Raw genomic sequence first — 23426 nt, 5'->3', positions numbered from 1 at the left:
CGTTTTGCAGGCCTCGGCTCGCCTGAATCAGATTCGGCCGTCATGAACTCAACCCGGAAGCGCCGCGCCCAAAACATTCCACTGAACGCGAAGCCCCGCCCTCTGGCCAGTTTGAGGCTCAATAGGCCACGCCCTTTGGCTCCGATTGGGCCACGCCTCTTGGCTCAGCGCGCCTCCAATCCTCGGCTGCACGCCAAGCGAATGGTTTCATGCGCGAGGCTCTCATTTCAGGGGGCGCTCTGCGTGGAGTTGTAGGTTCGAGTCTCGCTTTTCCGATTAAAAAAATTAGTACAGTTTTTAAAAGGTGTACATAATGATTGTAGATACAGAAATCTGCACCTGTTGGGTATATGATCGTTGTGTTTATTGTGCATCGAAACGAGGTTCTCCGTGCCTCCCTTTATAAGATGCCTTTTAGTCATAGATCCTAACAGAAATATTTAGTTTAGTTTAGATCCCAACAGAAATATTTAGAGTCTATAGAAAGTAATGGGCAAAAGACTAAGTACCAGGGACTGCAGAACTAATATACTGTAAAGTGCTAAAGCTGGGGATCAATTTAGCAATTTATTTCCTTAAGAGAGGAAATAAAATACTTAACTGTCTTCAGCATGTCTATATGGAATTTAAGTCCTCCTGCCTTTCAGTGGGGTCTGCCTCTAAAGGACAGTTTAGGTTTGTATCCCTGATCTACTTGTTGAAAGTACAGCTAGAAAAGGGAAGCTCCTTTAGAAAAGAGAGGCTCACTGGAGTTCTCACGGACAAAAATTAAATTTCCTGTCCCCACCAGAGTTTAAAAGTAACTACTAGTTATAGGGAACATGGTTAAAAGGAACTGTTACCGCCGGGGAAGCGGTACTTTCTGGCAAAGAAGATGGGACCGTTTCAGAAGATTAATAGATAGTGGTGTTATTTTTGTGCAAATAATATTTTCTAGTTCTTTTTAGCAGCTGCTTCTAAAGGACATTCTAAGACATTTTGACAAGACTCATTCACATTTTAAGCTATTACGTTATCAATCCGAAGTGGCCAGGGAGTTTTGTTTAGTATATTTGTATATTAGTATATTTGTAAGCAAACACAGAACCAGTGTGGGGTCGTCAATGGGTAGGGTGTGGTGCTAGGATTCAGGAGATTCAGGTTTAGACCCCCACCCGACTGGAAATTCACTGCAGAGTGGCAAAGACAAAACATTCTAGGAACTTCTGCACCTCAAAGCCCACTGGGGTCACCCTAAGTGGGAGGCCTCTTGATGGACGGCCCAAGGTGCAATATCAAGATAGGCCGGTAGAGGAGACCAGAGACTATTTCCCTTTAGCATAACAGGATGTTGGGATGAAGCAATTTGGTTTGGGGACAGGGCGAACAGAGGAAGGATAAAAGTTGCGTGATTGCCTCGGAACAATCAGTAACATTACCACCAGTTCATACTGAAAAAAATAATGTTCTGAACTTTGTTTTATACTTACAGGACTCCGGGGAAGCTGTGAATGTGGTAGTCACAGAAGGTACTACTTTCAAGTGATGAGGAATCTGTTATAGGGAGAGTCGATCTGTGGTAGTGTATTTTGTGCTACCAAGCATATCTGATTTCACCTAGGTTAAAAACCCTTGGTGTTCCATTCTCATCTGTCTTTTGTCCAGCTCCCTGCCCTGTTTCTTTGAAACTGGTCTTTACGCCACCCCCCCCCCAGATACTCATTCAGCTTGTACCAGCTAACAGAAGACTCCAGTAAATATATATTATCAAATGCCACTTAAAGCTAATTATCTGTGGGCCTAATTGGGAGCCTGAGGAAACTGGTATTGAGATATGAAATTTGCAGTAGTCGGTCAAGTTTTTCCCCCCTAGCTGTCATTTTCAAGATTTTTCAGTACAAACATGATAAAAATGAACTGTTTTTTAAGTAGGAAGTCAATATTTTGGACTTAATTTTATTTTTCTAGCACTTAAGTGTCTCGGAAATCTTTGGGAAAAGCAAACTTCCGGAAATACTTGTATGAATTATACCAGTGTAATGCAGTTGCCTTGTTATGTTACTATGGGCCGCTATCTGTTAAACAGAAGTATTCATTCTGGAAAAGAACTTTGATCAAAATCCTGTTGAGATTTACACACACAAACAAAAGAAACCTCATAAGTTGCTGTGGCAAACTGATGAGGCGGGGGAGGCCCCCTTTGCCCACTCATGCTTCTGCTCACATGTCCAGCATAGCAAATTATAAGATTCCTCTTGCAAAACAAGATTTTGGCCTTGTATTTATTTCTTCTGGAAAAACATACAGAGGTAGTGCAGGATGAAGGATGAAGCTGGGTCATAGAAGCTCCAAATACTTGCTTTTATGCATGGAAATATACTAGTGATAACCATCATGGAGGAGACCTCAAGTTCTTCCTTTCTGTAGCAAAGAACAAGAAGGAGGAGGAAGTAAAACCTGTGTCAATTTGCATATCATCAAGTAGTTACTTAAAGAAGTAAATGCAAAGGGTGGAGGAAGATATATCTAAAATGATTTGCTGTCTGTCTATGTATCGCTCCCACTTGTTCAGGTGATTTGTTATTAGTGGTGTTTTGACTTCCAGTAGTAGGAGGACTGACCACCTAAGACCACCTAAGAATTGATGTTTTTCAATTCTGGTGCTGGAGGAGACTCTTGAGAGTCCCTTGGACTGCAAGGAGATCAAACCTATCCATTTTGAAGGAAATCAACCCTGACTGCTCACTGGAAGGACAGATCCTGAAGCTGAGGCTTCAATACTTTGGCCCTCTCATGCAAAGAGAAGACTCCCTGGAAAAGACCCTGATGTTGGGAAAGCGTGAGGACAAGAGGAGAAGGAGACGACAGAGGATGAGATGGTTGGACAGTGTTATTGAAGCTACCAGAATGAATCTGACCCAACTCCGGGAGGCAGTGGAAGACAGGAGGGCCTGGCGTGCTCTGGTCCATGGGGAGTTGGACACGACAACGACTAAACAACAAAAGTAGGAGTCAGCATTTGATTTCTGCTGCGTCAAATCTGCAGGACACAGAGGATTCTTGTTTGATGTTGTAACGTGTCATGGGTCTTACACAGTTCTATCAAATCATCAGGGAAATCTCCTGCTGATTTGGATTGGTGGCACTCAGAGTATATGGACCTGAGAAAACCCAAAGCATCTCTGGAAGGGATTTTTTAATCATGCTAACCTGAAATGGATTTTAGCCCACCCTTTTCTGCCTAGCTTTAAACTAGCCCTTTTAACATGGCATTTTAAAACTCATGAATATTCAGCCATGATGACTAGAAGCCACTAGGGGGCACACATTTTGTACTATTCTTTGAACCTAAATCTTAAGTCGATTTTTTTCAAGATCTTAAAATCTTAGCATTGATTTCCAAAGTCTAATAGCATGTTTAAGACTTTAATAAACTGAAATCTAATTCCTCGGATACATAGTGTGCAATATTTGGGCCACACATGCATATACACATTGTTCATGGATGTGGGAGAGTGCTAATAAGAAGTAGTATCTTCACAGTGCTGGTTATATAAATACTTTTTCAAAATATTGCTAATGATAAATATATTACAGTACAACAGAATTGTAAGTGAGCATTAAAGCTGTACAGTACTCTGTGTTAACACACATTAACTTTCCACAGTCCTGGCCACCCAGTCATCACGTCGTCTTTCACAACCTCTCCAACCTCTCTTTCCAATAGGGGAACGGCTTCGTCCTCTGGGGGGGTGTTGATCCACCCAGCGTCTCTTGTTGGGGAAAAGGTCACCCAGGGTCCTCCTGAAAGCCTCTCCTCTTCATCTCCTCTACCCTCCATGCCAATCTTTCCCTTTTCTCTCTTTCCAGCTTCTCTTTTTTCCTCCCTCAATCTCGTCTGCCACTCTCAGGCCTCCGCCTCACCTCAGTTGGGTGGTCTGGGGGGAAATCTCTCTCCAGTGCTGTTAGTCAGCCTCTTCCTTGAGAACCCACAGCCACTCCCATTCTCTAGTCCATGGGTCTTGTAGCCACACCCATTCCCAACCTGGCAGCAACGGGCTTTCTCCCCTTTTTATTTCCACTGTTCCCGCCTAAATCTCCACCCTTTTTGCTCTTCCTATTCCAGCCAACTCCTCTGTTTGAATGGCTACCGTTAATCCATGCAACTCCCTCTCAAAATCTCGAGTGTCAGTGCCCTGTTGTTCTCTTCTGTGGGGAGCTGGAGTGGGTGAGGTCCGGCTTTCCCTCTCAGTGGTCTGTAGAAAGGATGGCACTCCAGTGAGAGACTCCTTCTTCTCGCCCCCGGTCTCACAGTACACAAATATAAATATCCTGAACCCAGGTGGCCAGGAAGCCCAGTCCTACCTCCACAAACTGACCCGTCCACTTATGGTTGCTGCACAGCATGTGTGGCCAGTGTTCTGCTCATCGTGTTAATCTCGGACGTAGCCCAGTTGGCACGTCTCTGCTTCCCTATACTTCTGGCCACTCAGCAGCTGAGTGGGGAGATTCATCATCCCACCTGTGGCTAGAGTGGCCAGCAGTGTAGGGAGGCAAAGAAGCACCAGCTGAGATATACAGTGTCTGAAATTGGCACGATGAACAGGAAACTGGCCGTGAGTGCCATGTGGTGACCTGTAAGCGGACAGATCAGTTCACGGAGGTGGGACTGGGCTTCCTGGCTACCTGAGTCCAGGATATTCATATACAAATATGAATATTCCATCTCTATTTATGTTATCTGTGTTTTTGGGATAGTTGGTTATGCATTCTGTTCTGTGTGAGTTTTTCTCCCCCCTAAAATATTAGGTTTACACCTTGAACCTAAGAACATGCTCCTCATTAGAAGTCCAGGTGGTTTGAATAACAGTGAGTATCTTTTGCCAGCTTTTTTTCTGGACCAAAGTAGTTTGGCTGAAGTAGCCCCTTGGTTGGCTTGTACAATAAGTATGTGGGCCTGGCCTTGGAAGTGAACTAGAATCATCCGTTCCTGCAGAAGATGGCAGACAGGTTTTTGATGGGTCCATCTCAGCTCAGATATGTCACAGTACAGGTGCTAAGCCCAAGCCTCCTTAGCTTAATCAAAATTCATGGGTTACTTGTTCGTTTCAAAACTCAAATTCAGGGTACTAATCTTTCCACAGCAATGTTTCCAATAATTAATATCACATTCTTCCTATAAAATTAGCAAGCCGTTGCTTCCATAGGTTTGATGGTTTAACTGCCTCTCACAATGGACATTTCATGCATAAAGAATCATGGGTAGATGTGTAGATATCACACACCACCAAGTGATGCATTCTGGGATAAAGAAGCATTGGCCAGTCTCCATTTCTTAAAACAAAGGTTTTGGTCAGCTTGTGGTCTCTAGACTCCAGACCTCACGGCAATAACTTCTCATTGACCAACTCCTCTTTCTTCTCTATCCCCTCCTGTTTTTGTCCCATCTAGTCTGATGAAGAATTCTGGAAAACTCTGAAGCTTACACACTTAGATTTGATTAGTCCTGACAAAGATATTGCCCAGAGGTGGCGTTTAGACTTCTTTTCCCTCCTGGACCAGCATCACTTTCTTAATTTTATAAACATCAACTTTCATATCTTTACCGTTGTATTTCACTGTGGTTTAAGGATGGTTCTCCTCCTGCAGTGTTTTCTCAGGTTCCACTTCTAATCGTTGCTGAAATTGTGGCACTTTAATATAGACTTTTGGTTTTATATGATTTCTTGTGCTGCTACTAATGGCTGCGGTGATAGGAGCATATAAACCAGGGATGGAAACTCATAAATCATGACTTGCTGTTGAGTCCATCAGAAGTTGCACTGGCAACTTGAGTAATTTTTGGGAAGACTTGGGCTTGAACTCAACTTTCCAAGTCACATTTTCAAGTCCCTCTTAGGGATGGGCTCCCCTACCTGCTTCTGCCTCCCCTGCCATCCTTCTGGGAGCAAGCTGTCCCCTCCACCCATGCACCCGCTACCCAGCTGATAGGCCAGTGAGTGCATGCGCAGAGGCAGGGGCCAGCTTTGGGAAGAGAAGTCCAATTGTTGCCTCTGTGCATGCATAGGTGCCCATCTGGCTTCCTTTCCAGGCCTGCTGTCTGTGTGCATGCGCCCCCTGGGAGTGTTATGGGGCAAATGACTCGAGCCTCGGGCTCTAGGTTTGGAACTTGGACCCAAAGACTTGGACTTAGGATTCAGACCTAAATACTTGCGAATATCCCTGATATGAACCAAACAGGAAAATTCTCAGAATGCCAATAAACGTCCTATAACTTCATTTCTTTTCTCTTTTGGAAAAAAGCCCAACACATTTTGGCACAGTATTTTTTCCAGGGCCTTCTTCAGGGGCTGAAAGTAAATCATTAAAACACATATTACTAAACAGAGCACATCAATCACATGAACATAGACCACATTATTTTTTACGTGATCGATACACAGGCCATAAAATACAGTATTACAAATCACAGCAAAATTAATAATAAAACCCAACTTAATTGCAGTTGTTATCTGCCGCTTATAAAGCAACTCAGAGGAATGTAGAGATTTGATACTGGGCTTGAGTGGACCTGGGTGTTGATGAACATCAAGGTCAAACCTGCAAGCTTGAAGTGTGTCCATCTGTAGTCTAACTGATATCATTAATGAATAAAAGCTGAGTGCCCATGTAAGCAAATACAGTAGGTCTTTCTCCAAGTTAGGACACCCAACTTGGGCATTCGCCTCGGGAAGGCTGCAGTCCAAGTTTCTGCAAGCTTCGGCCAGAAACCTCTCTCTCTCTCTCTCTCTCTCTGTTTGTCCTCAAAGCAGCTGCAAAACATTTTTTTCTGTCTCTCTCCTTCTCTCGTACACACACCCATGCACCCAAAGGATACAAGCAATTTATTTAGAAGCAAGCCCTCCTGTTCATAAGGCCTTCTTTCCAAGGAAAGTGGGAAACCAATTGGCAGCATCCATCTTTCAAACACTTCTTTCTGTACGGCACCTTTTCATAACATGGCGTCCCTGCTCTTCATTGGATCATCCCAAGAAGCCTGTGAGGGACTTGCCCCCCAGGTGACCCACTGACTTTTATGGCTCAGACGGCAGAAGAACCTGGATCTGTCCAAGTCCCGATCCAGCACTCTCATCATTATACCACACCGATTATGTTTTTACTTCACAACTGATTGCTTCCAAACTGTCCAGTGTGCCTTTCTTTAGCATAGATGTTGCCCACGAGCTTTATAATTCGGAAGTTTTCTTAATGATAAGAAAGAGAGAGAGCGTGTGTGGGAAATGGATGGTGAAGAAATGAGAGAAATGGAGAGCAGGGCAGAATATCTGAAGACAGATGCTAGGGAAAAATGAGAAATGACATGCTAAGCAGAGCCTGTCAGCTCCCTACACGCTGGCCCTTTAAGAGAACAACCCTCCCAGTGCTGACAGTTCCAGGGCGATGGCTCTGTTAAAAAGCTCTGAGCGGCTTCATCGCTTCCAATTCATTGTGTGGCACATCCACTCTAGAGGCTGCAGGTAATTGCTCCTTGCGTTTGGGGGCTTATGGGGAGATGGGCTTCGGGACTGGGCGGGCAGCACCAGGAGGAGGGGGCTTTTGATTACAGAGCAGTGGGTGACTCTTCACATTATCTGACCATGTCCCCAGCATTTTTGAATGTGCAAAGCACATTCAGAATCCTACGAATCCTCTCGATGAGGTAGGTTGTGGAGGGTGTTGCGCCCATTTTAAAGCCTGGGAACCCGGAGTCTTTTCTCCTGCAGCTCAATCACTGATTGGAGGGAGAGCAGGTTCTACTCTTTTGCAGATGATATACACTCCGATACCAGGGAACCAATTTGATTGGGAAAGGTGATCGGTTCTTGTTAGATGAAAGGTGATAGGAGGGTATTAGAGGAGGTACAGGTTGGGTTGGAGCCCCTTCAACTATAAAGGAAACAGGGTGGCTTTGGGCAAGCTATTAATCCCTCGTCTTGATCTACCCTGCAGGGTTCTTGCAAAGATAAAAGGGAACAGACTTCTTGGAGCAATTTAGGAGAGGGAAGAATTGAATGTATACATTTATTTTGCATATTTGGTCTAATATATGGCTTGACTGGGTGGCTTGTGGCATCTCAACTGTTTTGACAGCCTGAAGGATGAAGCGTGCTTACTGGAGTCCCACTGGAGTCTCTTTCGGACTCAATCCGGTATAGAGTCAGGCTGGGTCCCATTCATCTGAAACATGCAGCTATCTCTAGGATGGGTTGCCTGCTCCATGCTTACAAAACTTTCTGCCACTCCTAATTTTTGTCAATGGCTTTGGATTAATTTCTTGGTCTGGGTGCTTTCAGGGCAGCTCCTTAATATTAGGAAGCTCATGCAGGAGAAGGCAGCGGCTTGGGCTGCATTTTCGGCCGTGCTTGTTTCAGTCTTCAGCCAACAGAAGACATGGCTGAAAAACAGAGCTTGGAACAGTTGTGTTTTTTTGGACTGCAACTCTCTCAGTCATCATGGCCACTGGCCCCTGCTAATTGGAAGGGTGCTGTACATCATAATCTAGAAAACTAATCTTTTCCAAGCTCTGGCTAAAATGAGATCTCCTAGATCTGCTGTTTAACTGCCTGGGGAAGCGATGCCGGGTTGAGAGTCAGAGGCTGTATCAAACTCCAGGGAACAAATTTCGGCAGAGAGCCAGCCCCCATACTTTTAAGAGCTGATATTGAGATACAGGAGGCATTGCCGTTGGACGCTGTCAACGGGGATCATACTGTGTTAAGCTCTGCGTTGAACTCTTTTTGCAGGAACCATGAGCCGTAAAGTTGTGAGGTCCAGCAAATTCCGCCATGTCTATGGACAGCCCGTCAAGGCCGACCAGTGTTATGACGACATCCGAGTTTCCCAGATGACCTGGGATGGAAATTTTTGCTCTGTGAACCCCAAATTCCTGGCCATCGTTGTGGAAGCTAGTGGTGGAGGAGCGTTCTTGGTTTTGCCGTTGGCTAAGGTACCTGCCTCCCCGCCCCCAGTGCTTCCTATTTCTTCCCCAATCATCTCTCTTTTACCTTAACCCTTATTTCCTGCCTCAGTTCAATTCACCTTGGGCCACCCACCTCCATCTAAAAGCTGAAATCCAACCTCCTGTGTGTTTCCGGGGAGCTCGTTGACGATCGCAGGGAGGAGGGCACCACAAACTTGTGAAACTGCCAAAACGACAGATCTGTTTTGGGGCAGGCCTTTTTTTTCTTGCCTTAAATGGCTTGAAGTTTGAACCTGCTGCGGAAATGAGGCCCTGAGAAAAGAGGAAGTGGGTTTGGGGCACGCAGTGGGGAAAGGAAGCAAGGAGTGGTTGGTAATCATTGAAGCTCTTGTCTTTTTTTTTCCATAGGTCTGCCCCACTTCCACACACACACCTGAATTTAATCCCCCCATAGCTGCTCTCCTAAAAAACCTGGGTATCTTAGCTTTTGGCTCTGCCTGGGTCCCTCATGCATCCAGAAAATGGAAATCACAGAAAGATGTGATTTCCATCCTTTCCCCTTTTTGCAGTCTATTCAGAGCTAAGAAACTACTCTTTTTTTGACAAAAACTCCCAGAATCCCCCAGCTAGCATTCTGCCACTACAGCACAGCAACGTTCCAGGCTCTGATCCTATCTAGGTTGCCCAGTGGTATCCATCAAGGGTGTTTGGTGTTCCTCTCCCACTTTTTACAATGCTTTTGTCGTCACTGTTTGCTACATACTCGGTTGTGGCATTTGAGTCTCTTCTGTCTATTGAGCCTTGGTGTGACTTAACCTCCAGTACAGTTATAACTCCCCAAATAGAGCTTGTTTGAGCTGCTTGCTCAGGATTTGAGCCACTGAAAGGGAGTTTAGGCCTTTCTTTATCTACTACTTGGTTTAGCAACCATGGTCTAGGCTGGCCCCACTTCCCCCCAGTTTTCTTGGTGAAGATCTTATGCTTGCCCCTAGGAAATGTCTCATGACTCCAGCGTGATAGAAGAAGGAGGCGCGGATTCTTACTCTTAAAGAGCAAGCACAACAAATGCGAGGGGAGGGGACGGGAAAGGGGGGATACTACATGAGTTTGTCTGATGCTGGGGAAAACGCTCTAAGCTCTTCTTTCCAGTTCGGCACATGGTGGGTGTTGATCCATTGTCTTTATTTTCTCACTGGGTACTCATTGATGCTTGTGGTCCCAGTCCCTCCATTGGTCTGATGGGATAAGTGTCCCTTTGGAAACAACAGAAAGAAATTCGTGGTCACAGTAGAAGGGAGGGAGATGAGTTTCGGTGCTGGCATGGACAACATTGGGGTTCGTTAGGGCATGTGGCACCAGCCCAAGGATAAGTAGCTAGACGTATTCTGACATCTTATCATGTCTTCTCAAATCTCAGTGTCTCCCAGTTGCAGGTTACAAAGTCAGCACCACGGGGTGCTAAAAAGGTAGCACAAATTTATAAAAGCCTGATGGCTACACCTTCAATAACTACATTTTTAGCAACTGATGAAACAAAGCCGGCTAGGGCTACTCAATGCGCCTTTCATAGCAGCTTGATGTTGGCAGGCACAGGTTTTCACAATATGGAGTAAATGTGATCTGCTGTGTATGTGGTTCTGCTTGTTAAGGAGTGATGTATTAACTTGAAGAGATAAAAATAGCATCTGATGGGTAATTGTGTCTCCAAATCAACCTATTGTTATGGGCACAGGTGCAGAGGCTGGTTGAAAAACTGGCAATCCTATGATTATTTTAGGCTGAAATCAGAGTGTTGCGGGTATTTGGGGCTGGTAGGAGAGGTGGGAAGGGGTGGCAGGTGCCTGTGTGTGTAGAAAACAGTGAACGAGGCAAGGAAAGTGGAGATCTTAGGTGGATGGCGGAAGGGGCGGGCAAGGGGCTGAGCTTTGTAGAAATTACTCACAGAGGAAGGGCTATGAAAATCCAGGTGCCTGCTAGCCCTTGATGGTTCAAATGGGGCCTAGTGACTGATACCTAGGACTGATTTATGGGGACTGATTTATGCTACGCTTCTAGAAAATCAGGCTCTGGTTCGCTCATTGAATTGGAGTAGTTGGCTCCCACCTGGGACAAGGACCAGCCTATATGGCCTTGGGCAAGCTGCAGAGTCCCAGGACTCCCGCAGAAGAAGGGGATGGGAAAAGCACTTCTGACTCCTTTATACCGAGAGTACCCAGAGAAGAGTTAAATTGGAATCAGCTGGATGACATGCAATTGTTGCTATAATTGAGACCTAGACATTTTATGAAAAGAAAAAAAGGTAGAACCGTCATTAGAGGTTAGTATGGCCGGACACCTGCTGAGATGCTGCCCCCCTCCCAAAAAAGGCTGGGCCCACTTAAGATAGATTCAGGTTCTAAGGGAGGTGAAGCTTAAGAAACGCTGTAGCCCTGTAAGAGGTTTGTATTATCATAACAATTGTGTAAAATCTGAAGAATTTATTTGTATTTAATTTGAGGCTGGCTCGGTGAGTTAGGTATCCGGCGGCAGAGCCAGAGGCTGGGAGTTCAGTCCGCCCCCCCCCCCCCCGGTGCATCCCAGAAGAGGCAGCCTGGGTGGCCTTGGGCCAGCTTCACAGTCCCAGGAGGCCTCCAGACGAGGGGAATGGTAGACCACATCTGAATATTTTCTCCCCCGAGAATACCCTGAAAAAGGGTCATGTAACTCAGAACTGAGTTAATGGCACACAGTAATAACAACAACAACAATTTATTACAGTTTTAAACCTGCACAAACTGTAATAAATCTATATTTGTATACATTCTTAGACTTTTCCCTTTCATCTTTGGATTTATTGAATATTACCAGTTTCTTTCCCCCCCCCTCCTCCCTGGACGCTGGAGGGCCAGGGCTCAGCTTATGTTTCCCTCCTGCTTGTTTCCCTCTGTGTGTGTGTGTGTGTGCGTGTGTGCGTGTGCGTGTGCGTGTGTGTGTGTGTGTGTCTGTCTGTCTGTCATGCCCAGTTTTGCCCCCTGATGTGGTGCCATCTACAGTACCTACCAATCACAATGGCCCTCCACCACCCACACTTCTTAGGTTTAGATGTGGGAGAGGATGTTGATTTCATTACAAACATTTGAGAAATGTTGCTTATGGTGAAGAGGGAAACGGAGGATATTTTCAGGATGAGTTGCCATGGAGCTTGACGCCTTTTTTTTTTTTTTTGAACCATGGCTCCCTGAATATCCTGCTGGCTGAGCTGGCTGGCGGATGCTGGGAACTGGTGTCCAAGAAAGGAATATTTTCAGCTTTGGGTTGCAGGGGAGCCAGGGGGCCATCTCTGGTCTGCTTGTGCTTTTAAAATGATACAGTGTCACGTGGCAGCACTGAAAATCATGGGAAACAGTTTTTGCTTGTTGTTACTTTCAAGACAACAGGCACCTGCCCAAGAGAAGAAGTGATGACGATTCATACCTGAGAGAGATTTGATGCCTTCTTTGCAGAGCTAGATGCTTGGGTGTTTTTTGAGGGGGGAAGTAACAGTGGGGTGGATGATTCTGACCTTCCAAATTGTACCAGTCTTCCCCCAGGCTCTTTCTGGACTCTCCCATCCTTCTGGGCCAGGTCCAGTAAGAGCCCCCCTTCCCCCTCCCAGCTAAGTTACTTCACATGGAAGCATCTTTGAGGGTCTTGACTGAGGGAGTGTTGCCAGTGCTGTCCTTTCAAGAAAAAAAAAGGTTATGCAGAGAGGTGGGTTACGTTCACTGGAAATCAAGAAACGGGCTCTCTTGCAGAGTTCTGAGTCACATAAAATCATTAATATCTCTGTAACATAAAAACATGACTCTCTGGGGCAGTGAATGATAAGGTATCACAATCCTCCCCCCCCCTTCCACTTTTGCAGACTGGGCGTCTGGATAAAGCCCACCCTGTGGTCTCGGGGCACACAGCCCCTGTCCTGGATGTGGAATGGTGCCCCCACAATGACCATGTGATTGCCAGCGGATCCGAGGACTGCAGTGTTATGGTGAGTAGCCAGGCAGATCAGAGAGAGTAAAAGGGGAGGCAGGAGCTTGGCTGAAGGCTGCTTCTCCCAGAACGAGGAGTCATTTGGAGCAGTGGTTCCCAACCTTTTGGATCCCCAGATGTTCTTTGGCTGCAGTTCCCAGAAATCCTGGCCAGCACAGCTAGTAGTCAAGACTTCTGGGAGTTTTAGCCGAAGAACATCTGGGGACCCAATTTGGGAACCAATGACTTTGAGCAGTTTGCCTGGTCTCCTACAAACCAAAGTCCACTCCAATCCCAGTAGCCTCAGCTCCTGTGTGTGTACCACTGGCTCCTTCCCCTGGCTTAGAAATGAGAAAATCTACTGTTCTGGACTGTGACTCCTAGAAAACTCCAATCAGTGCAGCCGTTGACCATGTTCACTTGTGTATTTGGGTAGTTACTGTCCAGAAAAAGTAACTTTTTCTATCTCTGCTGTGCCGCATTGAGCGTTAGAATTTTCCTCTTCCTTGTTGACTTCTGGCATCCTTCATTTTGTCTTTTGTGGCTGTTTTACTGTCAGGTCTGGGCAATTCCTGAAGTTGGCCTTACACGACCCTTGAATGAACCCCTGGTGACCCTCGAAGGCCATTCCAAGCGGGTGGGGATTGTTTCCTGGCATCCCACAGCGCAGAACCTCTTGCTGAGTGCAGGTAACAAGTAGCAGGCATGGCCTCTGGCAGGAGGCAGCAATGACAGTCTGGCAGATACACCTGCCATTCTTGGCTTTATCTTCAGTTCTTCTCCTCTTCCCTTGCAGGCTGTGACAATGTGGTCAAAGTTTGGGACGTGGGGATTGGGCAGGCACCCCTCTCATTAGATGACCTGCACCCAGATGCCATCTACAGTGCCACCTGGAACCAGGATGGGTCTCTGCTCTGCACAGCTTGTCGGGACAAACGTGTCCGATTATTTGACCCTAGGGCTGGAGGAACCATTGCCAACGTATGTACAAACTGTAAGCAAGGGAACAAGTGCCAAAATGGAGTAAATTTAGACCAGTCTTCAATTAAACAATTAGTTGACTTATCGAGATGGACCAAAGGGGTCCCCAAATGAACCCCTGCCAAGGGGTGGGGAACATGTGGCCTTCCAGTTGTTGCTAGGAGAAAAAGCCCATCACCCCAACCAGTGACCCTCCTAGCTAACACTGATGGGAATCATGAGTGCAACAAAATGATAGCAGTACTTTAGTCGTTTAGTCATGTCCGACTCTTCGTGACCCCATGAACCAGAGCACGCCAGGCCCTCCTATCTTCCACTGCTTCCCGGAGTTGTGACACAACAAAATGATAGTTAGGAATAAAGCTTCCATATTTGGATACAAGCCTCCCATGAATGAAGAGATGTAGTCCCCAAGCAGCAGGAGATATGTGGCTTTATCTTGCCTCATTTTGTTAGTGCTGACTGTTCTGGACATGGACATTATCTATCCATGTTGGCCAGCGAGCGCCAACAGAAAGATACAGGATGAAGCTATGCATCTCCTGTTGCTTGAGGACTATATCCATGGGTACCTTGTATCTGAATATGGAGGCTTCATTCCTAACTATCATGTAATGTAGGAATCTCCTACTTTTGAGGTCTGGTGGGCATATTTGGAATGTTAAAGAAATGTAGTGGACAGAGTCACAGAATGGCTGCTTTGCGGCTAGAAGCACATTTGTTGACCACATATACACACGTACAGAAAAATATATATATACAGAAGCACAGATACCTGTACAGCACATGCACACCACGGAAAAGTTACATTTTTTGCTTCTAACTCTGCCAGGCAGCAAGGCCAAATGGCTCTGCCTGTTTCTGCCAACTTCCTTCCTATCCTCCTGCTGGTTTTCTCCAGTGCTACTACGATCTTTTGCTTATCAGGCAGTGGTGATAAGACCCCTTTTTCTGATGTAACTTCACTTCTGAGCAGCCTGGTGTGTCCCAAATTGAAGCACGGGCTTCCAACCACCTGCCATTTCACCTCTTAAGATTGTTGAGACGTTTATGGAAAAAGAAGCTAGTGGCAGGTAGTGGTGGCAACAGCGCTAGGTGTAGCCGCGCTAGTCTTTCACAGCAAAAACTGCGAGAATCTTTGCTCACTTTTTATGTGTTGTCAAGTTGCATCCGAATTATAGTGACCCTAGTAGAGTTTTCAAGGTATGAGAGATGTTTAAAGAGAGGTTTACAAGTGCCACCAGTCCTCCAATGATTTTTCATGGCCAAGCAGAGATTCAAACCCAGGTCTGTCACACTATCCAGCCAGTACCTCATGGCAGCTTAAAGAATTAAGAAGTTTTATTTGACATTAGCTTTCATGGAGTGCTGCAGCCCACTTGCATCTGAAGAAGGAGGGCTCCAGTCCTGGAAAGCTTATACCAAATAAAACTTCCTAGTCTTTAAGATGCCATTGAAGACTTTGTTGATACTTGTCTGGTTTTTTTTAAAAATAAAACTAATTGGGACTGGATGCCCTGGCGGATGTCAGGAGCACATTGGTGCCCAGGAGCACCTGCATTGCTAATCCCCAGGCATACACAAACGCTGATCTCAGTTCCTGGATGACTAATTCTTATGTAGCCAAAGCTGCACCAGAGAGATGTCAGAAGCCTTTGAGGGAATCCCAGAATTCGCAGAAGTATAAATATCATTAGGGAGGGAAAATGCGGTAGTAATTTCCCCCCCTAGGCAACCCAGTGAAGATTGAGCATGCTCAGTGGGATACTATCAGGGTACGTGTGAAAAGTGCGAAGGAGGAAGGATAGTATAGATCAGTGGTTCTCAACCTTGGGTTGCCCAGGTATTATTCTTGGACTGCAATTCTCTACCAACTGTGCTGGTCAGGATTTCTGGGAATTCCAAGAACACTCAGGTAATCCAAGGTTGGCAAGCACGGGTTATATATTATCTGTGTTCCTGAACAGAAGTTGTCCATGCTGCAACATTTTGTTGCAGGCCCCATAACAGCCATCAATATACATATTCACCAAAGTCTTATTGCTTAGCGCAGTAAGTCATATGAGAACAGCCCCTTTGAATCAGTGGGAATTTGATGAGTCCGTGCCTCCATAAGTTGCAATTAGAATAAGTCTGTTATGAATCAATGCAACTTATGTTGTGTTGATTTATAATGCATAACACTATGGTAAGTCACAACTAGAGCAACGCTTATTTGAATCAGTGGAACCTATGGAGGCGTGGACTCCCCAAATCCCCACTGATTCAATGGGTCTAGTCTAACATGACTTTGCTGGGCTAAGCAACAGGCTCTTAGCCATTGCCTAGTCTTGCTTCATGCTTTCAAAACCGCTTCTGCTAGTGGACTTCGCAACCTCTCTCCAGTGGATGAAGCCCAGAGAGTGACTTCCTTTTGCTCATCCTGTTGTCTTTGCCAAACAGTTCAGTTGCATAACCCTGAGTCTGCTACATTTTGACTAAGAGAATGAGCAAGATAAAGCTATATTGTGAAAGAGACTTAGGGCCATTCCACATTGTTGGTGTTCAGGGCATCGCTGATGTTCTCTCCTGTGTTTTTGGTCTTTCCAACAGGAACTGGCCCGCCCGCATGAAGGCTCACGTCCTGTCCGGGCTGTTACCGTGAACGATGGAAAGCTGTTCACAACAGGCTTCAGCCGCATGAGTGAGCGGCAGGTGGCGCTGTGGGATCCGGTGAGGATAAACAAGGATGTCTTCTTTTTACAGAACCCAACACCCTTTTATTGGGATGAGGGGAGACCCTCCTGTAGTGCTGAAGGAGGACCATGCATACCCTTTGAAGGAGGTCCTCTTTTAGTACCAAACAGCTGGAACATTGGCCCGTTAGTAACAGTAACAGCAGAGTAACAGCTTACCTCATCCCTCCTGTGCTGCTCTTCAGTACTGTATTTGTCTTTTACATTACAATGACCATGATCATTAGCAGGTATAATAAAATGATCATTAGCAGGTATAATAAAATAACAAGCCTTTTAAGAGTATACGTTGTCTACAGTCATCGCTCCAGAAGTCACCGGTCATGCTACCCAATGAGTAGTCTAGGCCAGTGGTTCTTAACCTTTGTTACTCAGATGTTTTTGAACTGCAACTCCCAGAAACCCCAGCCAGCACAGCTGGTGGTGAAGGCTTCTGGGAGTTGCAGTCCAAAAACACCTGAGTAGCCCAAGGTTAAGAACCAGTGGTCTAGGCCACTCACTGAAACAAGATTTTAAATAATGCTATATTGTTTAGCTATACAGCAGTGTTAGGTGTCCAAAACACTTGTTTTTCATAATTTCAGTAATTCATAAACAAGCCATTGTACATTATAGATGGAGGAAGAGAGGGGAAGCTGAGAGTGTAATTCAGCTTACCTAATCAGAGAGTCTCCTTCAAAACTCAAGGTTTTGATTTCTTGGAGGTCTACCCCAGGTCATGATCTACCCTGTTTATCTTGAACGATATTACCAAAACGTCCCCAGGCATCATGCCTAAGATGGATGAGGAATCTGGAAGTTGTAATCCAACGGTCCCTTCAATGTTATTCGTTTGTCGTCTCCTGCTCTAGAGGAATCCAGGGGAAGCACTGACCCTGCAGGAGCTAGACACAAGCAGCGGAGTCCTCCTGCCTTACTACGATCCAGACACCAATGTGATTTACCTGACTGGCAAGGTAAGTTCTGAAAGGATGGGAATAGCAGGTGCCTCGTGGATACCTGTAGGAAATGTGTGCTACCGGCAGTGGTGAACTGAGGAGGCTGCAATGATATGTAGGAGAGGCAAGACAGCAAGGGAGTTTGGAACTGGCATTTCAGTAGAAGGAGAAATAAACTGAGGTGTGAAAGGAGACACTCACGCCCTCCAGTGAACTTAGCCCTCTTGTCACCCAACTGAATCATGAGTAGGTAACAATGTGGAGAGGGGCAGCTAGCCGTGTCCCACTCCATCACTGCTTTCTCCACCTGGAGAACAGCACGGCTGGAGAAGAGACAGTCCTACTCATGTGCAGGCTCTCCATGCAGGTGACCGCTCCGGAACGCCTGGGTTCTTGGCCATTTTTAGATCTGATGTATTACAAAGTTTACTGCAATTTCTCCTCCTCAGCCATGTCACTCTCACACATGCGAAAAGCAAGGGCAGACAAAGGAAAGGCCAGCTGCCCTTTTCTTGGTATGCTGATAATGAATAGTGATAGTGATGATGTGCCATCCAATCAGCTCTAAGTTTTCTAGGTATGAAGCACTTAGAAGTGACTTTTCAGGCCCTCCTTCTGGTGGCTGTCCAGGACTGGGCGGTTTGCTAGCCTGCACAACTGGCAGGGCATGGAACTCCACCGGGCCTCGTGCCCCCCACTGTGATTTTGGCTGGCGCCTTTCCTAGGAGGCACAGCGGAGGATTTGAACTCCTGGCCTTTGACTCGGTAGCCAGGCATTCCTACCAACTGAGTTATGTCAGCACTAAACTGATAGCAATCTCATAGATAATGCCTGAATATGGCAGCAGTTTTGAGAGCATCTCAGTCTGTTAGAGACAAGAAAGGGGTTCGTATGTGAGACATTTTTTTGCAATTGCAGGGCGACAGCAGCATCCGCTATTTTGAGCTGACGGGCGAGGCGCCCTTTGTGCACTACCTGTCCATGTTCAGCTCCAAGGAGTCCCAGCGAGGAGGAGGCTGGATGCCGAAGCGAGGCCTGGATGTCAGCAAGTGCGAGATTGCCAGGTGTGTGGTGAGGCATATTTTTCTGCTGTCCTTCTTCTAAGGAGCTCAGAAGAGGGTAACTGAGCCCCATCCTTCCCCATTCTGCCCTGTGACGCAGACCTCTCTGAAGAGGCAGCTGCCTGTCTCATAGTGCTGACAAAATTAAAGGGACCTCCACCCACCCAGGAATAGGGCAAAGGACAAAACATTGTGATATCTTGAGACTAGCAGATTTATTTCAGTGTCAGCTTCCGTGAATCAAAATCCATTTCCTCAGACCCAAAAGCAAGGGCAACTTATATCTTTATGAGACCACTAACCCGCCCTTTCCAGTTTGCAGCCTGTACTACTCTTCTTTAGGCTGTGCACCAATATATTGTGCAGGCTGGTGGTGGACATGAAAGTTGTTTCCACTTCTGTTCCACCTTCATAGTGCCAAAGCACTCTCTGGGCAATTTACAACATAATTAAGCAACTAACACTTTGCCCCCAAGTGAGATGGGTACCTTGAGCCGCCGGTTACTTGAATCCATCAGGATCAAACTCAGCTCATGAGCAGAGGCTTGGCTGCAGTATTGCAGTTTAACCACTACACCATGGGGCAAACCCTCTATTGGAAAGTTCCAGGTTCCTGCCCTTAGCAGGGGATTGGACTCAACAGCCTTACATGCCCCTTCCAACTCAATTATTCTGTGATTCTAAAAGTCATGGGAGATGTCCACGCCAGTCTGTTTCTTAAAAACAAGTTCTGAAATGCAGGTTGCAAACACAAGTCAAGAGTTTAGATTTTGAATTTCACCCACTGGCCATTGGCTGGATTCTCTCTCCTATTACACCAAACAATGCATTTGATGTGTTAGGTCAAGATAGCAATAGCTCCAAACCACTCTGAGCACACTGGTCTTGATTGATTCCAGAAGCTAAGCAAGTTTATGCTTGGTTAGTACTTGGATGGGAGACTGCCAAGGAAGACCAGAGAATTCCAAGCTGGGTCAGGAAAGAATCTTGCCTGAAACCCCCCAGAGCTAGTGAGGATTCACAATCCTGAGCTAGAAGGACCAATTGCTTGACTCAATATAAGGCAACTTCCTGTCTTCCTAACTGATGCAACATAACCTGGTGAGCTTCATGGTCATCATCCCAGCCTTTGCTGATCCTCATCGGATGCTCTGGCCCAGCCTTCCAAACTGGGCCTTCCAGATGCATTGCGCAACAACTCCATGATGGCCATTGTAGTTTGTCATGGCTTGAGGAAGACTGCTCTAAGCACTACACTACTTGCTCCCTATTCAGGGAAGGGAAATATCTGGGGGTCTTTGGTTTGAGGACCCTTTATTTCTTCACTTCTTTAAAGGCTTGTCATTCTTCATCCTGTTTCTTGTCTTGCCCAGGTTTTACAAGCTCCACGAGAGGAAATGTGAACCCATTGCCATGACGGTGCCTCGGAAGGTATAGAAAACCTCCTGTTTTGTTGTTGTCTTGGATCAGAGTGGGGTAGAGGTGGGGGGGCAGAGCTTGCAAATTATTTTTTGTTTTAATTTCTTGCCCATCCCTACCGCTGGCGGTGCTGGCCAGTGCAAATGATCCATGACTTAGATTTACCTTGAAGACCTTGTCTCACTCTGTACGAGAGGCTGCTCCTCTGATCAGGCCTTTATGTGTCTGATGGAAGAACATAGATTTCTTCCTCAAATTTAATCTCAGATTTACCTGTTTTCTTAAATTGCCTTTTCAGTTTTCAAGAGGCTTTGCAGGAAATCCTTTACAGAGAGCAGAATGCAAGCCTCTTTCTGCTAAAATAGGGATCTGAAGAAAATCTGCTAAGTTTTGGATGTTTTACTGTCTCAACACTATGAGACACCTTGATGGGTATTTTGAAACCACCTTCCCAAAAACTCTGTGAGACAAACCAGGTTTTATTTTGCTTCCGTTATGTGGTCCTTTTCCCTGAAGAATTATGGTGCACAGTGTACATACGTATATACATATAAACATTAGCTGATTGCAACGAAAAAGAGTAACAAGCCAGCCAGAATTAAAAATTGTTTAATTTCTTTGAATCTGAGGAACATTCTTCCCAGTTTCACTTAAATTTCGCACAAAGATCATGCTTGCAAAAGAGACAGCAGAATAAAGTGTGGCAGGAAATACTGAATAGTCTTCACCAACAAGGTGAAGGACATTGTGTTTCCTCACCCTAATGTTGAGACAAACGAGGATCTCTTTGGCTATGCTCAACCTATAGGAGGGATCTCTTTCCCTTGATGCCTCGAATCACTCTATATATGCCTTCTGCAGTCTGACCTTTTCCAAGAAGATCTGTACCCAGACACGGCTGGCCCAGATGCTGCGCTGACATCCGAGGAGTGGCTGGCAGGGAAGAATGCCAGCCCCATCCTTATCTCCCTCAAGGATGGTTACACTCCCCAGAAGACCCGAGAGTTCAAGGTCAACCAGACTCTCCTTCAAGGTCCGAAAAGAAGCCATGAAGGAACACCAACTGGGGTAAGGAGGGGAGATTCCATGGCCCTTCTGGTTGGGAATTATGGGCATTCTATTCCAATGCGTATAAGGGAGAGGCTGGTTCAGGAAAACCAGTCAGGCTCATAGGTTGTCAGCAAAGGAGAACCAATGAATTGGAGATACAGAATGGAAAGAAAAGACAGAGCTGGGTGGAGGGAAGACCAACAGTCGTAAGATCGAATCCACGCGACGGAATGAGCTCCCGTCGCTTGTCAACCTAGCCAACCTAGCAGTTCGAGAGCATGTAAAAATGCAAGTAGATAAAAGGTACCACCTTGGTGGGAAAGTAACGGTGTTCCGTGTCTAGTCGTGCTGGCCACGTGACCATGGAAACTGTCTATAGACAAACGCTGGCTCTACGGCTTGGAAACGGGGATGAACCCTAGAGTAGGACACGATTGGACTTAATGTCAAGGGGAACCTTCACCTATGATCTTTTGTAGGGTCCAGCTTTAGAGCAGCTCTCAGAGGACCTGAAACGGCTGCAGGCCACAGTCTCAGAACAGGAACGACGCATCTCAGAGCTGGAGAAGATTGTGAAGAAATAGCCACCCTACCTCCTCTTCAAAACCAATTCTGTTTACCATCAGTTGTATTGAACTTTGTTTCATTGGCCTTTTAAAAACCTCTCAACTTCCTGCGGGTGGATCCTCAGGGCATTATTCTGCTCCACCCATCTCAAACTCAGGGCAAAAACTCAAGCTTGCCAGTTCTGGACGGGTCTTTCTCTTTTGGCTAGCTAGCTTGCACCTAAGGTCTTGGTTCTGCTTGGGTGATGTTAAATGCACAGGCAAAGCCCTTGCGAGGTCACAAAAAGACAAGAAGTGTTTCCATCAACAATCTGCAAGCAGTCATCTCACGCGGGGGGGGGGGGAATTATATACATGCATTCTCCTCTATTACTTCCTGTTTCCCCCTCAGGACTTCTTTAGAAAGTGCTGTAAGACAAGCTTCTTTGCTCTGATTTTGAATGTGGGAGCAGAGCTTGGAAAATTTATTTTTTTTGGACTATAGGAGACAAGAATGAAAATAAAAATGTGGGGCACCTTAAAGACTGTTATGTTTCAGTGTGAAATTTGGGGGATCAAGTCCTTAAGACATCTGTGGACAATTCTCATAATTACAGGCCGTGTTGGCTGGCAGATTGATAGTCCAAAAAATAAATTTTCTCAAGCTCTGGGGCTGGGAGTTGCCTCTTGTTTTAATGTTTAAATAACTGCTCAATTAAAACCAGTTGTTAAGCCAAGATGCATTGGTCAGTTACCTCGTATTTTTCACAGGACCCTCAAAACAAGTATTTTTTAAAAACTGCAGATGGCCCATTTTAAAATAGGCGGTCACACTTGTATGAGAAAAGAGGGGGAAACACCTCTTAATAAGTGTGCTTCAAAGCTTGTGTGCTTTTGTAATAAAGACCGTTTGTTTCTTTAGACGTCTTGATCATGTGCATGTTCATGGAAATCTTAATCCCAAATCAGTCCATCCACATTTCTTACATTGTGTGGCAGTCCTTCTCCCATTGACTGAATGACCATTTTATTTGTTCACCCCTCTATTAACCAACTCAAGACTTCCATGCAGGGCAGGCTAGAATCAGACAAGCCTAAAAAGATTCAGATGTTTCCCTGCTGTCCAAAATTGAATTAGCTGGTGCATAGATACCAACCAAGGTCAGTAAACCCAAATCCGGTAGCGTGGTCTTCCATCACAAAATGGTAGTCACACGTGATCAGTTCAAAAGCCTCCCTAGGTTGCATTTTGCTCCTAAGGCAGCTAACCAGACAGAAGCCCCCAAGTAGGATTTGGGTGCAACGTCTTTTCCTCCTGCCCACATTCAGCACTTGGAAGAGTTACTTTCCTTAAAAACGGTCATGTTGGCTGGGACATTTTGGGATTTGCAGTCCAAGAAAGAAAAAAGACACTTCGCTAGGTTGTGCCCTTCTTCCTCAGCAACTACAGTGGTGCCTCGCTTAACGATTGCCCCGCATTATGACGAATCCGCTTTATGACAATCTTTTTGTGATTGCAAAACGATGGTCTAAATCGGGGAATTTCGCTTAGTGATGATCGGTTCCCTACTTCAGGAACCGATTTTCGCTTTACGATGATCAAAAACAGCTGATCGTCGGGGTTTCAAAATGGCCGCCAGGTGCTTAAAATGGCTCCCCACTGTGCTTAGGGACAGATTCCTCGCTATACAGGCAGTGAAAATGGCCGCCGTATGGAGGATCTTCGCTGGACGGTGAGTTTTTACCCCACTGGAACGCATTGAATGGGTTT

The 23426-nt window shown here is 45.8% G+C and overlaps 1 protein-coding gene across 3 annotated transcripts; it reads left to right on the top strand.

Annotated features, from left to right (window-relative positions):
* The first annotated feature begins 194 nt into the window (after positions 1 to 194).
* Positions 195 to 22576, top strand: CORO1A (coronin 1A). 3 transcript variants are annotated; one of them, XM_072976793.2, is made up of 12 exons: positions 195 to 251; positions 1472 to 1508; positions 8763 to 8965; positions 12822 to 12944; positions 13485 to 13614; positions 13722 to 13906; positions 16499 to 16618; positions 17493 to 17597; positions 18499 to 18644; positions 20015 to 20072; positions 20922 to 21128; positions 21590 to 22576. In XM_072976793.2, the coding sequence occupies exons 1-12, from the start codon at positions 210 to 212 to the stop codon at positions 21692 to 21694; spliced, it is 1461 nt and encodes a 486-aa protein (XP_072832894.2). In that variant the 5' UTR covers positions 195 to 209; the 3' UTR covers positions 21695 to 22576. The 3 variants fall into 3 exon arrangements, with proteins under 3 accessions (XP_072832894.2, XP_020654558.2, XP_078233209.1); XM_020798899.3 differs by lacking the exons at positions 195 to 251; positions 1472 to 1508 and adding an exon at positions 7378 to 7496; XM_078377083.1 differs by lacking the exons at positions 195 to 251; positions 1472 to 1508 and adding an exon at positions 7454 to 7678.
* The last annotated feature ends 850 nt before the right edge of the window (positions 22577 to 23426 follow it).

The sequence above is a fragment of the Pogona vitticeps genome, chromosome 6 (genome assembly GCF_051106095.1).
Source record: "Pogona vitticeps strain Pit_001003342236 chromosome 6, PviZW2.1, whole genome shotgun sequence".
NCBI lineage: Eukaryota > Metazoa > Chordata > Lepidosauria > Squamata > Agamidae > Pogona > Pogona vitticeps.
This window is presented reverse-complemented; position numbering and strand designations above follow the sequence as displayed.

What these genes read in the sequence shown, in the direction of transcription:
- CORO1A (XM_072976793.2), top strand. Translation starts at nt 210, where the DNA reads ATGCGCGAGGCTCTCATTTCAGGGGGCGCTCTGCGTGGAGTT. An exon ending in AGGTGGCGCTGTGGGATCCG is followed by an intron (nt 16,619 to 17,492) that starts GTGAGGATAAAC and finishes CTCCTGCTCTAG; the next exon opens with AGGAATCCAGGGGAAGCACT. An exon ending in AGCAAGTGCGAGATTGCCAG is followed by an intron (nt 18,645 to 20,014) that starts GTGTGTGGTGAG and finishes TGTCTTGCCCAG; the next exon opens with GTTTTACAAGCTCCACGAGA.